The following is a 17873-nucleotide window of genomic DNA, read 5'->3' as shown; positions in this document are numbered from 1 at the left end:
GAGAACCATTGTTGTGAAAGATAAGAAATTGCTGCCATATGGCTTTATATCCTCACTGTCAATACCAAGAGTAAAATTCTGGGCCTAATGCCAACTTGCCATATCAGGAATGATGCATTGTAAGTCCTTGGAGTAAAGACAGCAAGATGAAGGCTGCTTAATAAGCGTGAGAGAGCAAGTTGAATGGAGGAAAATGAAAAGATCAAGCTAGATCGTCTAGAAGTCTTAGATGCCTGTGTGTTTGGGGCTCTTGATCCATCACTAGTTTTCCATTTTCTGAAAAGAGCTCAGAGGTGAAGCTTCACCTGCCTAGCCCTCCCAAAAAATGTTGTCATTCTTCGGGGAATCCGGTCTTATAGAAGCAGCCTATCTTGACACAGCTAGTTTTGATGTCTGACAGTAAGGGGGGAGGGCATTTTACAGTCAACAGAATGACTACGTGTTTCAAAAAGGATAATATGCCTGTCAAATGAACAACTCTGGCTTGTCAGCCCTCACACCAGATGAGGAATGGCACTGGGAATTTCAAAAAAGCCACTGGCAGCTGAGTGCTTTATTATACTGGGACAAATTGTTCCTGCAACCAAAATGTCCTCAAACCAAAATACCTAAGTCAGAACAGCTGCTTCAGACAGTCACATGCCCTGTTTGAGCTGTGGCACAGATGGAGTTGTGCTAACCATATCCACTGTCTTGTTTGTGTGAATGTGACATATTTCAGTACTGAGCCGCTAGAGCAATATAATTTAGTACGCAGGGCTACAAGCTCACACTTTGGAAACAACCTTCTCAAGTGTTCAGTCCATCACTTTTGAGCCATAAGAAGCTCAGGCAGAGCATTTGATTTCTACACCTTTTGTCGTATCATCTGTGAAATGAGGATAATAAATAACACCCCTCCTTTATCACTAACTATAAGTGAGACAATATGTATGATGTGTTCAGTGCTATTCTCATCATTATTATGATTGTATCATGAAATTATCAATGGGCTTATTATTCAGCTTTGCACATGGCCTCTCAATGGTATAATGAGCAGAAGGATAGTGCTAAGTAGTTAAAAGCTCATAGATGCTGTGTCCTGAGGATCTGAGGTTGCTAATGGTAGGGAGGTCTAGGTCTAAATCACAGGTACCACTGAATAAACATCCTGTCTTCTGGCTAGACTCTTAAGTCAGTATCCATGGTTTCCTCTTGGGAAACTGTGCTATTGTGATAGTCAGAAGACAGATTTAGAAATGGTTAGAGAGAGATGATTTCTTCTTGTCATGACTTTTTTAACCGGTTCTTTAAGCTGATCTTCTAATACAAAATTTCATTTTATAGGAATTATAGGGAGCCTGTAAGAGTGCCCATAGGAGGCCGGGCGTGGTGGCGCACGCCTTTAATCCCAGCACTGGGAGGCAGAGGCAGGTGGATCTCTGTGAGTTCGAGGCCAGCCTGGGCTACCAAGTGAGTTCCAGGAAAGGCGCAAAGCTACACAGAGAAACCCTGTCTCGAAGAAAAAACAAACAAACAAACAAAAACCCAGAAGAGTGCCCATAGGATCTCTGCTAATCTTAAATACTACTGTAGGTTATCTTATACACAGTCTAATTCAATGTGTTCAATTGGAGTTAGGAAATGGGCCTTTGAAAATAATAAAAAAAAAGTCTTGCTTTTCTCCCCATTTTGACTGCTTCACTTTTTTAAAACTGCCATAGGAATTTTGTTTCTGATCAACCTCAAATTTGTTGTGCTTACTGTCTCTGACCTTAGAGAAGGAATAAAAATAAAATATGAACACATAGGATGGATGTTTTCAAGATTCATTTCTGGTGTACCCATTTAACATTAAAGTGGAGGCGATGCTTGCTTGTTCTTGAGTGCTTTCTCTGGCAAGTTCATGATCCTGACTTTGATATTCCTCGTCCAGGCAATGCATCTACAGAGCGGAATGGGGTTTCTTTCAGCGTTCAGAATGGAGACGTGTGCCTTCATGACCTCACGGGGAAACAGCACATGTTTAGTGACAAAGATTCCTGCAACGGTAAAGGCCGGGTGGCGCTCAGAAGGACTTCAAAGCGGGGAAGCTTGCACTTCATTGAGCAAATGTGATCCTCCTCTTCTCAAATCAAAGCACGATGTTGATGGTGTGAAGTGTCCAGTTTTCCTTTTACACAATGTGAGATGTATGAAAATCAGCTTGTTTTCTCCTCAGCAACCTCTAAAGGAACATAAGCTAAATTGAGGGCAATGGTTGACTATCAGAAGAAGAAACCATGACATAATTACGATCTTTAGACATTTGCAATTTGGTTTCTTATCTTTCATTTGAAAGAAGATTGATGTTAAAACCACAGAATAAGATCTAGGAAAAGAAAAACGAATGTTCATTTCCAGTCACATTTTAAAGAGGGTGTTATCCCTGATAACATCCTAAAAAAAAAAAAAAAATGTTTACTTCAGTCTGTCAGTGAGTTTAATTGTGCATGCCTTTGTTGTACATAAGCTAAATTCTAGTGACTTACATGTCAAAAATCTTATCTCTAACTTTTTTATATTTATTTTCTACTGTGTAAATTTATTCTTTTGTAGAATCATGATTGCATCATTTTATCTAATGTGATAACTTACTGATTCAGTGAATTCTAACCCTCCTTTGGGAGATCATATAGGATGTGAAATTCAGAAACGTTGCTGAAATCAAGAAATAATGATAAAGGCAGACTGAACAATTATAAACAGACAGTGCCACAATTAGCTCAGAAAGTGCCTTTGAATGGTCAAGAAAAGGTGTTCACACTGGGCAAACACAGCATTATGAGCTTATGGTTTGGGAAACAGTGGGGCCACATTGTAGCCCTAATCATCATCTTGCATACATGCTTATGCAGAAGATGACTTGTGTGACCATATTTGACAATTAATGACAATGCCCATGCCCGGACTTCATCCTTAATGATCAGATTACAGAATCTGCATTAAGATGTTTAGTTTAATACCATGGTCATTGAGGATAAAACTGTAATCTAAACCATGTCAGGAAGATTGTGAAGGTGGAAAATATATACACTGCCACTTCTCAAATACCCAGAGCCTTTCCAAAGAGGGGATCAGAGTAGGATTGCTTTCCAAGAGTGTATATATGGCAAACAAGTCAGTTCTTTAAAAGACAGATGCATGGTACATTATTGTTATACCTGCTGCATTCTGGTCCTGTCACATTTGTATGTATTTTTAAAAACATGTTAAATCTTGAAGAGTGTACAGTGACAAGGGGGGAGGGTGGGCAGCTACTGGGAATAGTGAACTATCCTGTGATATTGTATATCACAGTTGGATCTATATATCCAACTCTGATTGTTCCTAGTTATAGAAGGTCTAGCCTGCTTCTCATCTATACCTGCTTGAGTGATGCCTCTAGTACAGTATATTCTTAATAGGAACATTTCCAATTCCTTTAGTTAGATCTTTCACTAAGGCTCCCTTGCATATATTTCAAGTAAATGTTGTATCCCAGACTAATCATAGTAGGAATATATGTTTCTGTGTGTGCTCATTTGTCTTTGCAAAATGGCTTCTCCAAATTATTTAATTGTTTTGTATTTATATGTTACAATCGACAAAAATAAATTTGCAGTTAAGACCTTTAAGTTTGGTTTGCATTCTCTTCCTCCACCCCCACCCCCTAGAAGCATGGCACAGAAGTGGTAGGAAACACCTTCTGAAGATTTGGATTGTGAAATTAGAAAAAGAGTTACCCTGCTTCATGAGGGCAGTTTCCAAGGGCTATTTTCTATTTTATCTTATTCTTTCAAAAGCTTCTCTTTAACATGTGTTGCCACTGCGCTATAGAAAATATCTGAAACTCAGTGCAGATCCCATCCAAATGTCTTCTTCCTCAGCCTCAGTGGCATTTCGGGAAAATGGAAACAAGATTCAAGAGGCTTTGAGTCTCTAGTTAGTGTGTGGAAGCCTAACTGGCTGCATCTAGATACGAACTGTCTGAGCAAGCTCTCCTTCCAGGCTCGTCAGCCACTATTAAGAAGCCAAGTTCCAAATTGATTGGGAAGCTGGTGAGACACTCTAGATTTGAGGGTGTGGGTGAGGGTGGATGAGACTTCAGAAATCAATCTCCCAAAGCAGTGTACATACCGGAGTGTACCTAAAAGGCACAATGTCACATATCCCTTCAGTTCTTACCATCCTTGTTTTTTTTTGTATTATGCTTTATGTCTAGTCTTTAAGCTAAATTCTCTTGGTTTTTGTTTGTAAATTCAGAAAAATAACACGACGAGACAGAGACAAATGATTCTGAGGAGCATCCTCCTCAGGTTTTAAAATTGGTCCTGAAAACTGGGACTCTGTTGTACGGGAGACAGAGGAGCTACTATTATTCAGGGAATGCCAGAGCAGTGCCTCACATTTGAAGTGTTTCCTCGGTGCATTGAAGAAATTTCCCCTACAAAACACTGCAATCCTCGATTCTACCTAGGAACTTCGCTAACTTTAATGAGCTGCACCGGAATTGTTCTCCTCAGAAACGGTACAAACTGTTCCACTTGGTGGCTTGGGTTGTATCTAACAAGGTCACCTTGGAGGCAGGTGGTTTTTGAAGGGTATTTCAATGGAGAGTTAATTTACTGAATGACACACTCACTAAGCAGACTTGTGTGGTGTGATTTTTTTTTTTTTGTCTCCAGAACAGTAATGAAATGTCTCTATCTGAGCTCCTCCTTGGAGTTTGAGGGACAGAAAACAGGAAAAGCTGAGTGAGTACAATAAAAACATAATATTGGGACTGGAAAGATGGCTCAGAGGTTAAGAGCACTTACTGTTTTTGTAGAGGACCTGGGTTTGGTTTTTCTTTTTGAGTATTTTTAAAGGAACATAAAATTGAGTCAAGAATTCTTAGCAGTATATTAAATGAATGTACTGCTTTCACCTCAATTTCCAGATATAACATCAAGAAATCAAAGCAGATAAAATTAAAAATATTCTTATGGAAAAATAGCATTTAAAATAATATTTTTATTAACTGTTTTAGAATTTCATACTGTGTATTGTATCATGTTCATCTATATAGCATATAGGCTCAAATTCAGGACACTCCTGACTTAGTATCCAGAGAGCTGGGATCACAAGTGTGTATCACTGCTCCTGGCTCTAAAATATATGCTTGAAAATGTGTGATATATATGTTCTTCACTGTGAAGAACCCCTGCAGTCCCCGGTGTGCCCTCTCCTTAACTCTCCATCTTATAGAGCTGCAGTAAGCTGGAGCAGACACAAATTTAACAGTCTTTACACTGTTGTAATGGAAAAGTAAAATGCTTCCAGGTCAATGAAACTAAATTGTTATAGAAATAATTTAATTTGGTTGTTAGTTTCAGTAAGTTGATTAAGAATGGATCCTCTCTAGTCAGCGATGGGGTGCTTTACTTTAGAATCAAAAGACATGAAATCTCCACTTTGGATGCTGACCTCTAAAATAGATTCTTAAGCAGTTTCCAATGAGAACACAAGTCTTCATAAAAATAAGCAATGATGGCTGCTTTTAGATACAGAAGAATATAGGAAATCTCTAGGAAAGGTACACATAAATATTACCAAAAGGACTCATTTATGATAACTTAATGTTTAATTTTATTTACTCCCTATATCACAGCAAATTCTGCATGGAAGTACATCACACACTGCTTCATAACTCAAGATCCAGTACAAAAACAAATAAAAAGGAGTTGAGAAAAGGGAAAGGAGGGTAGGAAGTATGAGGGGGGCTTCTCAACATACAACAAATACTTGCACCAAAGCTTGAAAACAACGTTCAAAAGTATATGAGCTGGATGTGGGGTGCATACTTATTATCCCAGCAGTTTCAGTGCCGAGAAAAGGAACAGTGCTATGAGTCTGTGGCCAGTCTTGGATATATACTGCAGTGGAGTCCAGCCTGGGCTACATGACAAGACCACTACAAGACTATCTCAGAAAAAAAAAAAATGTGTGTGAGTTGATAAGAGGTTAAGTGTTTTAGTTAAGGACCAATCATAAGGGGACTCAAATAAGCAAGACTAATTTTCATTCAATCAATATTGAGCCCTAAACCCATGTTCAATCAACACTCTGCCAGGCATGGTGGAAGATACCAGGCGATTTCAATAAGCAATCCATAATCCAGTTAGAAAAATATACCTCAGTTGAAAACATAAATAATATAAGACAATGCATTATTTGCAAATGCTGATGAAAATAGCTGATTTAAGTGTTATTCTGTGAGCCAAGAATGTGCTAAATGCTCTTGACCTCATCACTCTACAAGGTATGAAATCTATCCCAACAGATAAAACCACTAAAACTCAAACAACCAGAACTGGAATAAAGTGCAATTTGAACTGACTCTTTTGTCTTATTTTTACTAAAGAAATTGCTGTAGGAATCCAGAAAATGGGGAAAGCTAATAGGAGCATGGGCTGACATAGTCCTTAAGGCAAAGATAGGTTTCAGACAATGAAATGGGTCAAAGTGGAGAATAGTAAAGTGCTTGTAGAAGCAATTACATTAGAACAGCTGCCCAGTCGAATTCAAACGTAGGCCAGATTTTGGTGGACAATGGAGACTAGATCAAAGAATATAGCAGGTAGTTAATTAGCGACCTCCACAACAAATGGATGCCAAGTTTCAAATTATACTACTGTAAAGGAGCTGAGCGACTCTCCCAGGGGCTAAGGTCATAGGCCACAGGTGCCAGGAGTGCATATAGGGGACAATGTTCGGGATTCCCTTTTTTGCTTTCTTTGCTGGGTTCCACTTCTGAGATTCTGTTCTCAGGTGAGGCTTGGACCAGGGCAGGGCTACAGTGGTGGGTCATTGGAAGGATGCCAAGGTCTCAGATGGGTTTGGCGGCCCTCTCAGAAGACCTTGTCACTGCCGACCCAGAAAGCCGACTTGTTCTCTGCCTGGATCCAGGTTCTCCGTGTCTCCCGTGGGCTGCCCCATTTTCCTTCCCCTATCAGGCCACGACAAGCAGGATTCCACTCCCGGGCGGAGGCGGACCATGGGCGGGGCTGCAAGCAGAAGGTGCCACCTCCTAACACGCGCCCTTCGGGGCGGGACTCCAGAGGTTCCACTTCGTGGCGCGAGCGGCTCTCGGGGGTGTAGCCGTGGCGCCCCGGTGGCCACGACTGAGGGTCTCTGTTCCTTTAGACCCAGCTGGGCTTGGAGGCCGGTTAAGGTAGGAGAAAACTCAATGACAAAACTTAATTCCCGCTCAGAGCCCTGCTCTCCGCGGCTCCCATGGGTCTTCCTCTTTATACTCCCCCCACTTCGGTGGAAACTTGGAGCGTTCCGCTCCACGCGGGGGGCGGAGCCGAGTATAGCTTAGTGGGCTTCCAGGCAACCAGGAGCCACCTCATACAGCCCCGAAAACAAAGGGGGTATGGCAAAGGCCTGTCTGTCGCCGAGGTCTCAGTCACAGGCTTGTCCTGCGTGGCCGGTCCAGGACTAGAAACCGTCCTGGCAGCTGGGAGCTTGGTAGAGGCGGGGCGGCGATAGCGCCACCCCCGGTCTCCTCCCCCGCACCGCCCAGCGGTGCGAAACTCTGGTTGGCTTGTCTAGTAAGTTGTACTTTAGGTCTATCATTTTGAAAAGTCCTGACCTCTTGCCGCCCTACCCTAGTCGGAGAACTCACTGAAGCTGAGTGTTTGGGGATCAGGCCGGCTTGAAGGCTGCAATCCTGGCGGACACCACCGGGCAAATTCGGCGCTGCGGCGGGTGAGCGTGGGCGAGATGCGGAGCAGGAGCAATTCTGGGGTCCGCCTGGACGGGTACGCGAGGCTGGTGCAGCAAACCATCCTGTGTTACCAGGTAAACAGAGTGGTCAAGAGAAAGCCCTCATCTGCCCTCCGATATGAGTCATTCTCCCCCAGGCCTCTTAACTCTTGAGACCTGAGAGCATGCAGTTAAGAGGTTTTCTACTTTAGTCCAATCCTTGCTAGCCAGTTATTAGCCCCCTTCCTCATTGGTATTCCTGTTCTCTTTACTCTCAGGTCAGGCCTTCTGGCCTTTGAACAATTGCTGAGGCGGTTTTGCAGAGTTCTTGGACCTTTTTTCCTTTTTTTTTAAATCAGAACGGACTCCTCGATGTCCTTCCTGACCGCTGCTTTTGGATGAAAGAGGTGTGTTAGGTTAGATTGAACAGAGCACACTGAATAAGAACAGTAAACTCTTCTACTCTGAGTCCAGTAGACAGGAATGAAAAAAAAAAAAAAACCCTAAGGCTTGCATCTGAGTGTGGGCAACTGCTACTGTCTCTCCCATGAGTTACCTTGTTAGACATCTACCTGAGAGGGCCCTATGACCCACTCTGGTTGCTACTTTACAAGTAACAAAACTTCTGAGCACATAGCATCAGCATCAGGGCTCTACAGCTATAAAGCTGAGCATATGGTCACAGATATGAATATGCCTGCTACGCTTTGTACTTGGCAAAAGTTATGTGTGAGTACCCAGTGTAAGACCACTGAGCTATTTTTGTTTCCAGTGAAGACAGCAGCTATATTGCTTGCCTTCAATCAACAGTGGCTATTTTTAGGGCTTTCAGAGTCAAAGAAGGAAGTAGCAGTTGGTGGTTTGAGGCTTGACCTACAAGTTGGAGACCCATGGTCATTTCCAAACCATTAACCATTTTTTTTTTCTTCTTAGCTGATTTCTCAACCTTGGCTCCTCACTCAGGAAATGCTTATTGTGTCGCTTTTATATTCAAGACATTGTACAAAGTGTGTGCCTACATAAAATGAATGAATGAGCTGCTGGTGGTGTGGCTCAGTGGTATAGCAGCTTACCTGGCATTCTCAATGCCCTAGATTGGATTGCCAGCACTACAAAAGAAAAGACTGTTTTATCGCACAGTGAAATTTATGAATAAGGTATAAGTTCAGTGTCCCTTGTTTGAAACACTTTGGGGCCAAATGTGGCTTGCAAGCCAGAAATGTCTGAATTTTAACAAGTCATATGCATACATACATTATAATAGCTACAATACTCCATTATCATTTAGTTACATCCATTATTATTTCTGCATCAGAATATGAATATTCACACTAAGTACAATAAGTAAAGACTACAAGAGAGTTTTATTTTAGACCAATTTATCTTTTGCCACCAACATAACTTTCTGCAAACTTTCTTCTAACACTTGAGTTTCCAAAGCTTATTGGCTTGGGGATTACTCATGAAGGACTGGAGTGTTTACGTGGAGACCTTTGGAGAAAGACACCTCCACTCCCAGCCAAGCCATAGTTAGCTAGGAAGGAATTCCGCAAAAAAAAATGGCATTCTGGTTGGCTGTTGAAGAGGGAGTAAGCAGATAAAAGGGGGTTGCTTTTTCATAAAAACAAAACAAAACGGGGGCTGGAGAGATAGCTCAGTGGTTAAGAGCACTGGCTGCTCTTCCAAAGGACCCAGGTTTAGTTCCCAGCACCCACATGGCAGCTCACAACTGTCTGTAATTCCAGTTCCAGGGGCCCAGTGCCCACGGCAAAACACCAATGCACATAAAAAAAAAAAAAAACGACAAAAAAAGTAGGTTACTTTTTGCTTTTATTCTCAGAATGTAATTACAGATTAGCATTTTTAGAATTACAACTATAAAATGTTTTGAAATCTCAGTTGAAAACCTTTCCCTTCATTACTATGATAGAAAGAACTGTAAGGAGAACTGATAAAACTTTTTTTTAGCTGGGTAGTGGTGGCATATGCCTTTAACCCCAGCACTGGGGGGGGGGGCAGAGGCAGGTGGATCTCTGTGAGTTTGAGGCCAGCCTGCTCTACAGAAGGAATTACAGGACACCCAGGGCTACACAAAGAAACCCTGTCTTTAAAAAACCAAAAACCAAACAAACAACAAAAGAAACCCTTAGTTTTTGTGTCAGACCAAGGTGTGAGTACCCAGTTCTGCCTTGAGCAACACGTGACGTGTAACCTTTGTTCATTCTTTCCTTTCCCTTTTTGTTTTGGACAGGTTTTCACTATGTAGTCCTGGCTGGCCTAGAACTCACCATGTAGACTAAGCTAGCCTCAAATTGTTAGAGATCTACCTGTCTTTGCCTCCTGAGTGCTGGCCCAGCTCTTTGTTTATCCTTTCTGAGTTAACACCTTCATCTGTAGAATGGGGAGTGGGTTATTATGAAGAAAAATGAATGTCTAATGTACTTCCTGGGACATTGTGTGAGATCAGTAAGTAGTGGGTGCTTTTGATGTAGGCCGCATGTTGTTACTCAGTCCTTGCATGACCATTCTGGCCCAGGATGCTCCCTTTCCTGGAAGGCTTGATACTGCTACTAATTGCTTTCTGGTCTTTGGTCATAATTCTGTGTTCTGTTGGTGCATTCAGATCCTAAGTACAGAGACTTCGGTGTCTCCTTCCTATTCCTCAAGCAATGCCTCAGGCACATTAAAGGTATCCTTCAATCCTTGTTAAAAAAATACTCCCTGTGGCTTCTGTGCCACCCCAATGGCACAGCTATTGGTCCAGGTTTGCCTTTGCTCAGGAGCAAAACAACTGTATTCTCACTAAAGCTGCAGGGTTGGACTTTCCTCCACAACATTTTAATGATTAAAAACCAGTTGTCTAATCTTTTAGTTGTATTTATTTTGGGGGTAGTCAGTGAAAGGCCCTCATGTTTTCTCTCTTTTCCTCTGGATAACCAGAATATTCCAGACAGTTCAGCTGGGGAAGTCTGAATCTGTAAGTAGACAGTTGCATGCCTCCTTGTCCAGCACTCCCGTGCACCCATCCTGCCACAACAGTTACTCACAGTGTAGAGGCCTAGCTTGTTTAAGGCCTTGGCATCTTTTCTGAATGTAATAGGTAGGACTCCTGTGTTCTGTAAATTTTTTTTTTGAGACAGGGTTTCTCTCTATAGCTTTGGAGCCTTTCCTGGAACTCACTCTGTAGCCCAGACTGGCCTTGAACTCACAGAGATCCACCTGCCTCTGCCTCCTGAGTGCTGGGATTAAAGGCATGCGCCACCACCGCCCGGCCTGTAATTTTTATCATAATAAAAAATGAGCTAAGTTTCTGTAGTTTCTGCTATACCGTGCCATCTGCTGTAGGTATGTGCATGTTTCTGACACATTTTTCAAGTCAGTTCTTATAAGCTATGAACTCTTGTTTTTTCTTTGATTTTTAAATTGAGATTAGTTAATATTGGTTTTCCTACTTAGAAATATTTCCTAAGTATGTCAATTGATCATTATTCTTCCTTTCAAAGCAGTAGTTTATGCACATCGTCTAGCACATCCACTAATTCCTTTACTATATTTGTAAAGGAGAAGAACTTTTTCCATCTGTCATTTGCCAGATATAGAATATTTGGCTACTATACATTATTTGAATCTTTAAGGCAAGAAGATAAGACCTATGTCTATAACAGGGTCATTTAGCAAGTTTCATTTTGTGACTATACATTCTGAGGAGTCTCTTCAGAAATCTGTTGACTTTTAGAAAGAAATTTCTAGGTTAATTTTAGCCCATATAAGGTGTTTATTTTTAATATTTCTTCAGTAATGGCTCTGTTTGAAGGCTCATTAATATATGTGAAGTATGAAGTAGTGGTAAGAGATTATGAACCAGAAAATAATAACCAAATCAGTATTCACTATAGTTAGAAATTATTGGGTATGATAACTCAGAAAGACTAGGGCAGGAACAACATTGTGATTAATGACAATGAAACTTAAAATCAAAAGAATAGCATAAATAGAACATGATATATGGAATGAATAGCAGTAGTAAAGACCAATTGTAGAAGAGTTAAAAATAATATAATTAAGTCTAGGAAGCAGTATGAGAGAAGACTGAGAAGAGACTGATGTTAAAGTGTTCTAAGTCCTTTATTGCCTTAGAAAGGAGAGTAAAGGAGTTGTAATGTCTTTTAAGTCAAGAGTTTAAGAATTACCATTACAAAAATAGAAAAGGCGAGAACATAACTCAGTTGGCAAAGTGCTTGCCATGCAATCATGAGGGCCCAGGTTCAGTCACTAGCACCCATGTACAAGCCAGATGTGGTGACACATACTTAGAATCCCAGCACTGGGAAGGTGTAAACAAGCAGATCGTGCTGGCTTGCTAGTCAGCTAGCCTAGCCAGATCGGAGAGCTTCAGACTCAGTTAGGGTTTTTATTGCTGTGAAGAGACACCATGGCCATGACAACTCTTATAAAGAAAACATTTAAGTGTGGTGGCTTGCTTATGGTTTCAGAGGTTCGGTCCATTATCACCATGGTGGGGAGCATGACGGATTGCAGGCAGATGTGGTGCTGGAGCTGAGAGTCCTACATCTTGAAATTAACTGACTGTCGCACTGAAGGAAGCTTGAGCAAAAGAGACCTCAAAATCTGCCCCCATATTGACACACTTCCTGCAACAAGGCCACACCTAATAGTGCCACTCACTTTGGGGGCCATTTTCTTTCAAACCACCATATTCCATTCCTTGGCCTCCAAAGGCTTATAGCCATATCATAATGCAAAAAAATGCATTCAGTCCAACTTCAAAAGTCCCCATAGTCTATATCAGTCCTCAACTTGTTTCAGAGTCCAAAGTCTCTTCTGAGATACATGGCAACTGTAATCCCCCAGTAAAAATCAAAATAAAAAAGCAGATTACATAATGCCAACATATAATGGCACAGGATGTACATTACCATTCCAAAGCGCAGGGAAGGGAGCATAGTGAGGAAATACTAGACAAAAGCAAGACCGAAAACATATGGTGCAAACTCTAAACACTGCAGCTCCACGTCTGATGTCAAGATGCTCTTCAGATCTCCAACTCTGTTCAGCTTTCTTGGGCTGGTTCCACTGTTAGCAGTTCTCCATGGCAGGTAACCCACAACTCTGGCATCTCTATAGCATCTTGGGTTCTCCAAGGCAATCCAGGCTTCAACTTCACAGGTTCACACAATGGCCTCTCTACCAGGCCTCCATTCAGGGACACCCCTGACACATGCCTGGCTTCAGTGGCTTTATTCCATGACTTCTTTCTTCTATCCTTAAGTCTAAAGCCAGAACTACATGGCTGAAGCTTCCAAGTTCTGTTGCTTGCTGGGGCTGGAACATGGCCCCCTCGTCCAATTACATCTTCACCAGCTTTCTCCCCTTCACTGCCTAAACTTGGCTATCCTGAAACTTGATAGGCCAGGCTGGCCTCAAACTCAGAGATTTCCCCAGCCTCTGCCTTCCCAGTGCTGGGATTAAAGGTGGACCTCACCACACATGGCTCTTAGCTTTCCTTTAGTTCCTTTTCACAAGTTGGAAACTTAGCTTGGTTGAAAATGACCTTGAACTTCTGATCCTCCTGTCTCTGCCTTCCAAGTCTAGGATGACAGGCGTGCATCCCACCATGCTTGCCTGAAAAAGAAATTATGGAAATGATGAAATAGCACTGAATCACAGTAAAAATACTCTGAATAAAAATGTATGGGATTCGTCTACGGCCTTACCACCCTGAATGCGCCCGATCTTGTCTGATCTCGGAAGCTAAGCAGGGTCGGGCCTGGTTAGTACTTGGATGGGAGACCGCCTGGGAATACCAGGTGATGTAGGCTTAAGAATAAAAAATTATTTAAAAAAATGTATGGGATTCAATTAAAATGGAATTTGAGCCATAAATAAATATTAGAAATACAATATAAATATTAGAAAAGTTTAAATCCTTAAAATATGTATTGTATGATAGGAAAGCAGGCAAAACTTAATAAACTCAAGTTGAGAAAATAGCAGCAAGGTATACCCAAGAAGAGAGAAAGGAGGAAGTGATAAGGATTGAAACAAGAATAGAGGACAGTAGGAGCTTAGGGATGTGGCTCAGTTGGTAGAGTTCTTGCCTAGCATACACAAAGCCCTGAGTTCAATCCCCAGTACTGCATAAACTGGGTATGGTGGTACATACCTGTAAATCTCAGCACTTGAGAGGTAGAGGTAGGAAGATCAAGAGTTGAAGGTCATCCTCAGCTACTAAATGAGTTCAAGGCCAGCCTGAATACAAAGGAATTTGGCTTTTATTCAGAGGACTAAGGACTAAGGCTTTATATAAACAAGGTAAACAGGCTGTAAACAAATGTACAGTAAAAGGACAATGACCTCAAAATTTTGACAATATACAAAATATTTGAGAGATAGAAATGTATAGTGCAATATGCAATATGACAACAATCCTTAATATGTATCAATATACAAAATATCCTAAACAGAGGTGGAACATACATACAGTATGACAAATATAATTTTACATTTGTATCAACATACAAGATATTTCAAATAGGAGTAGAAATATATGTACAATACAACAAATACAGTTTTGCATTTGTATCAATATACAAATTACCTTAAATAGGAATATAAAAATAGTTTACATTTGTATCAATATACAAGAATCCATAACAGTGCAAATTATCTAAGGCTGATATTTTACTAAATTAGTTTACTAGTATATACAGTAATCTACCCTAATATTCTGTACGTATCCATTACCCTTTTTCTTTTCTTAAGGAGAATACTGAGTCTGATTTTTATTGTTCCACCCCCAATGTATAACCTGGAGAAAAATGAAACCTTCTCATCTGATAATTCTCTTGGACTATTTAAGTCCTTGTCCCCCTTTGGGGTATTAGGCAAATTTACTAGTCTATCTTTAGGTATTCCAATGATAGCCTGTAAGTTGGAAATGCTTCCTAACAATTTTTGAAAATCATTGAGTCCGCAGTCGATCTCTCCTGAGTTGTAGCCTTTGGAGTCTCATTTTTTTGGAGAAGATCTATCTTATATCCTAAGTAATTAATAGAATTTCCTCTTTGTATCTTTTCAGAAGCAATTTGTAGTCCCCAGTGAAGCAAAACTTTCTTTACTTCTTCAAACATGCTTTCTAAGGTACCTAACTTTGGATCAGCTAATAAGATATCATCCATATAACGGTAGATTATAGATTGTGGAAATTTCACATGAATTATTTCCAATGGTTTTTGCACAAAATATCGGCACAGGGTAGGGCTATTTAACATTCCCTGTGGGAGGACCTTTCCTTATAAGTCAGGGTACCATCACCCATTTGGGCACCCAATTTGACAACGTAAGAGTTGTTTGAGATTCTGCGTGTTCCTTTCCCAACTGCGTTCTCTTCATTACAAAACCGCTAACTTTGCCTCCTAATCATCTCTCAAATCTGCCCACTCCTCATGCTCCTTTATATTGTTATCGCCACCTTTTTTTGTAAGACACTAGTTTTGTTATTCTCGGCCTCCTTACTAGCTTCTCCACCCATTTTCTCCCTGCTTCCTCAGCCGCCTTCCAGAATTTCTCCCTACTGTGACCAAAGCAAGCTTCTCCAAGGACTATCCCCATCATTCTGGGCAATGCTGGGTTCAGGGGCCTAGAGAGATAGTTTATTTGGTAATGTGATTGCTGTGCAAGCATTAGGACCTGGGTTTGATTCTTAATTCTTAGCACTCATAAAAAGCAGGGTATTCTCTCTCTCTCTCTCTCTCTCTCTCTCTCTCTCTCTCTCTCTCTCTCTCTCTCACACACACACACACACACACACACACACACACACACACACACACTTATAATCCTAGCACTTGGGAGGCTAAGACAGTAGTGTCCCTAGGGCTTGCTGACTAGCTACCCTAACCTAATAAGTGAGCCCTAGGTCCCAGCGGGAGGCCTTGTGTGAAAAAAATAAGGTGTATGACTCCTTAAGGAACATCATCTGATATTGACTTGTGGTCTCCCCATGCACACACACACAAGGAGGGCACACTCACACACACACACACACACACACACACACACACACACACACACACAAGGAGGGACCTGGGGAGATGGATCAGCATTTAAGAGCACCTCTTGCTTTTGTAGAGGACCTGCGTTTGGTTCCCAGCACCCATGTCAGAAGACTCACAATCGCCTGTAACTCAAGCTCCATGGGATCCAGTGCCCTCTTCAAGACTGCATAGGCACCTGCACTCACATAAACATAACATACATATATATGTAATTAACAATAAAATCTTTTTCTAAAAATACACTAGGTTCAATAGTAGGCAGAAATAATGTTAGTCCATGGTCATGCCGGGACTGTGAAAGACAGTTGTCTTGTTACACTGTTTCATGAAAGGAGGTACTCTGGAGGTTTTTTTTTTCTTTCCTGGTCCAATCTTAGGGCCCTATGTTCTGCCACCTCCTACTGTAGCTTTTGGGGTGTAACAAAGAGGAGGGCTTTTGCTATGCCTTTTTCAGAGCAGCCTTAATTTCATGTCAGATAAAAACATTTAAGTCGGGGTTGGGGATTTAGTTCAGTGGTAGAGTGCTTGCCTAGCAAGCACAAGGCCCTGGGTTCGGTCCTTAGCTCTGGAAAAAAAAAAAAAAAGACAAAATAACAAAAACATTTAAGTCATTCAAAAACAGAAACATCCTTGACTCCCCAACTCACAAATAGAGGGCTGCAATAACTTGTGTAGGGAAGAGATCTAAAATTGTTTGAGCTGTCATAGGGGTTTCTCATCTCACAGTGAAAGAAGCACAGCAAATACAACGGAGGTCAACTTTCTTGTAAGCCGACAGCCATCGTAAGTATGTGGTCTTCTCCCAGGACTGAGCTAGAGTGTGGAGATGCGTACTGTAGCTCTACCATATTGCTGGGAATGACAGTGTGTTAAAATGGAAACCTGAATCGGCTGTCCCTTTAAATATTTCACCAGTTCACTTCTGCCATGTTGTCCTTGTCATGTGTGCTTATATTTGAAATGATTTAAACAGTTTAAGACTCTGGGTGTCACTGTGTTGGCTAGGCTTCTCTGAAATGCCTAGGCTCAAGTGATCCTCCTGCCTCAGCCTCTCCAGTAGCTGGAGTTTTGTAGGTACACAGCACTCTGCCTAACTTGTCACTTATGTTTAGATGTGACTACTAATTAATAGTAGTGTGACATCTGCCTCTCAAAAGATAGAGTACAATTAATGTTCATAAAAGACAGGAAGTGGAGGTAGACGTTCGAGTATTTTATGAAGGCCAATTATCTTGTCCTCTCTTGAGAAATACTCACACAAAAATTTCAGGAGTCTCATGTCCCTAGTGTCTCTATATTCCCCATCAAAATCCATTGTGAACTCCTGGAAGATCCTTTGGAGATCTCAAATCAAGAGCCCAAAGATGCTATGGAGGCAGAGGAGGAGAATCATGAGTTCTAGACCAGCCTGGGAGTCTTACTAACACCCTGTGTGGGAAGAAAAAAAACACATAGAGTGGTGTACGATGTCTCTGTCCTTTGAAGTCAAACCTGAAACTTAAGGCATCAAAGTCAGTATTGCAAATGCAAAGATCAAATAATGGTATCTATATTGTTCCTGTTCTGGTGAAAGTTTGCTAGCCCCCCCGCCTCCAGTGATCTGTGGACACCTGAGGCATCAGCTATTGGCCACTGGGGAGCTGATAGCTCCCTTGAGTTTGAATGTCTTCCATAAGCTAAGCTAACACAAAACCAAACTGAATATTGCCTTCTTAGTAACACCCCCCCCCCTTACTACAGGGATTGATGAGAGAGTAGCAAAAAGTTCAAACCTCCTAGGGGAGTGAGGAAAGTCATTTGATGGAAGTTAAGTGAGCTGGCTCAGTTCCTGAAAGTTTGGAAATAGCTCAGATGAGTGCTCTGGAATGAAGCCATTGCCTGAGGCACGTGCCTCCTGCCTCCGATGTTTGTAAAAGTAGAGGGGGAGGAGAGCTAATAAGCACAAAAAGAAAACCAGGAGGATTGCATACTTCTGGTCTATTAGGTAAAGCAAGAGGCAGCTACACGCAACAGCTCACATTCTCTCTCTCCGTGAACATTAGTTTA

At 41.4% G+C, this 17873-nt stretch overlaps 2 protein-coding genes and 1 non-coding gene across 8 annotated transcripts in view; all 3 read left to right on the top strand.

The window, feature by feature from the left end:
- Positions 1–3635, top strand: part of Adgrg2 (adhesion G protein-coupled receptor G2) — a 117878-nt gene extending 114243 nt beyond the window's left edge. For all 5 annotated transcript variants that reach the window (XM_059250469.1, XM_059250467.1, XM_059250468.1 and 2 more), the window contains one exon: positions 1916–3635. In XM_059250469.1, coding sequence (XP_059106452.1) covers positions 1916–2097 — 182 coding nt within the window. In that variant the 3' untranslated portion in view covers positions 2098–3635. The remainder of the gene's footprint in view (positions 1–1915) is intronic.
- Positions 3636–7373: 3738 nt separating this feature from the next.
- The window catches only part of Phka2 (phosphorylase kinase regulatory subunit alpha 2), an 87819-nt gene continuing 77319 nt past the window's right edge, over positions 7374–17873 (top strand). Inside the window, exon 1 of one of the 2 annotated variants that reach the window (XM_059250062.1) lies at positions 7374–7845. In XM_059250062.1, the coding sequence (XP_059106045.1) occupies positions 7768–7845 (78 nt within the window). In that variant the 5' untranslated portion in view covers positions 7374–7767. The remainder of the gene's footprint in view (positions 7846–17873) is intronic. The other variant, XM_059250061.1, reaches the window with a different exon arrangement.
- Positions 13471–13589, top strand: LOC131900324 (5S ribosomal RNA). The gene has a single exon (XR_009376221.1). It is a non-coding gene; the product is annotated as a 5S ribosomal RNA (ribosomal RNA).

Source organism: Peromyscus eremicus, chromosome X, assembly GCF_949786415.1.
Source record: "Peromyscus eremicus chromosome X, PerEre_H2_v1, whole genome shotgun sequence".
Classification (NCBI taxonomy): domain Eukaryota; kingdom Metazoa; phylum Chordata; class Mammalia; order Rodentia; family Cricetidae; genus Peromyscus; species Peromyscus eremicus.
Note: the sequence above shows the minus strand (reverse complement) of the source record. Positions and strands in the feature narration are given on the sequence as shown.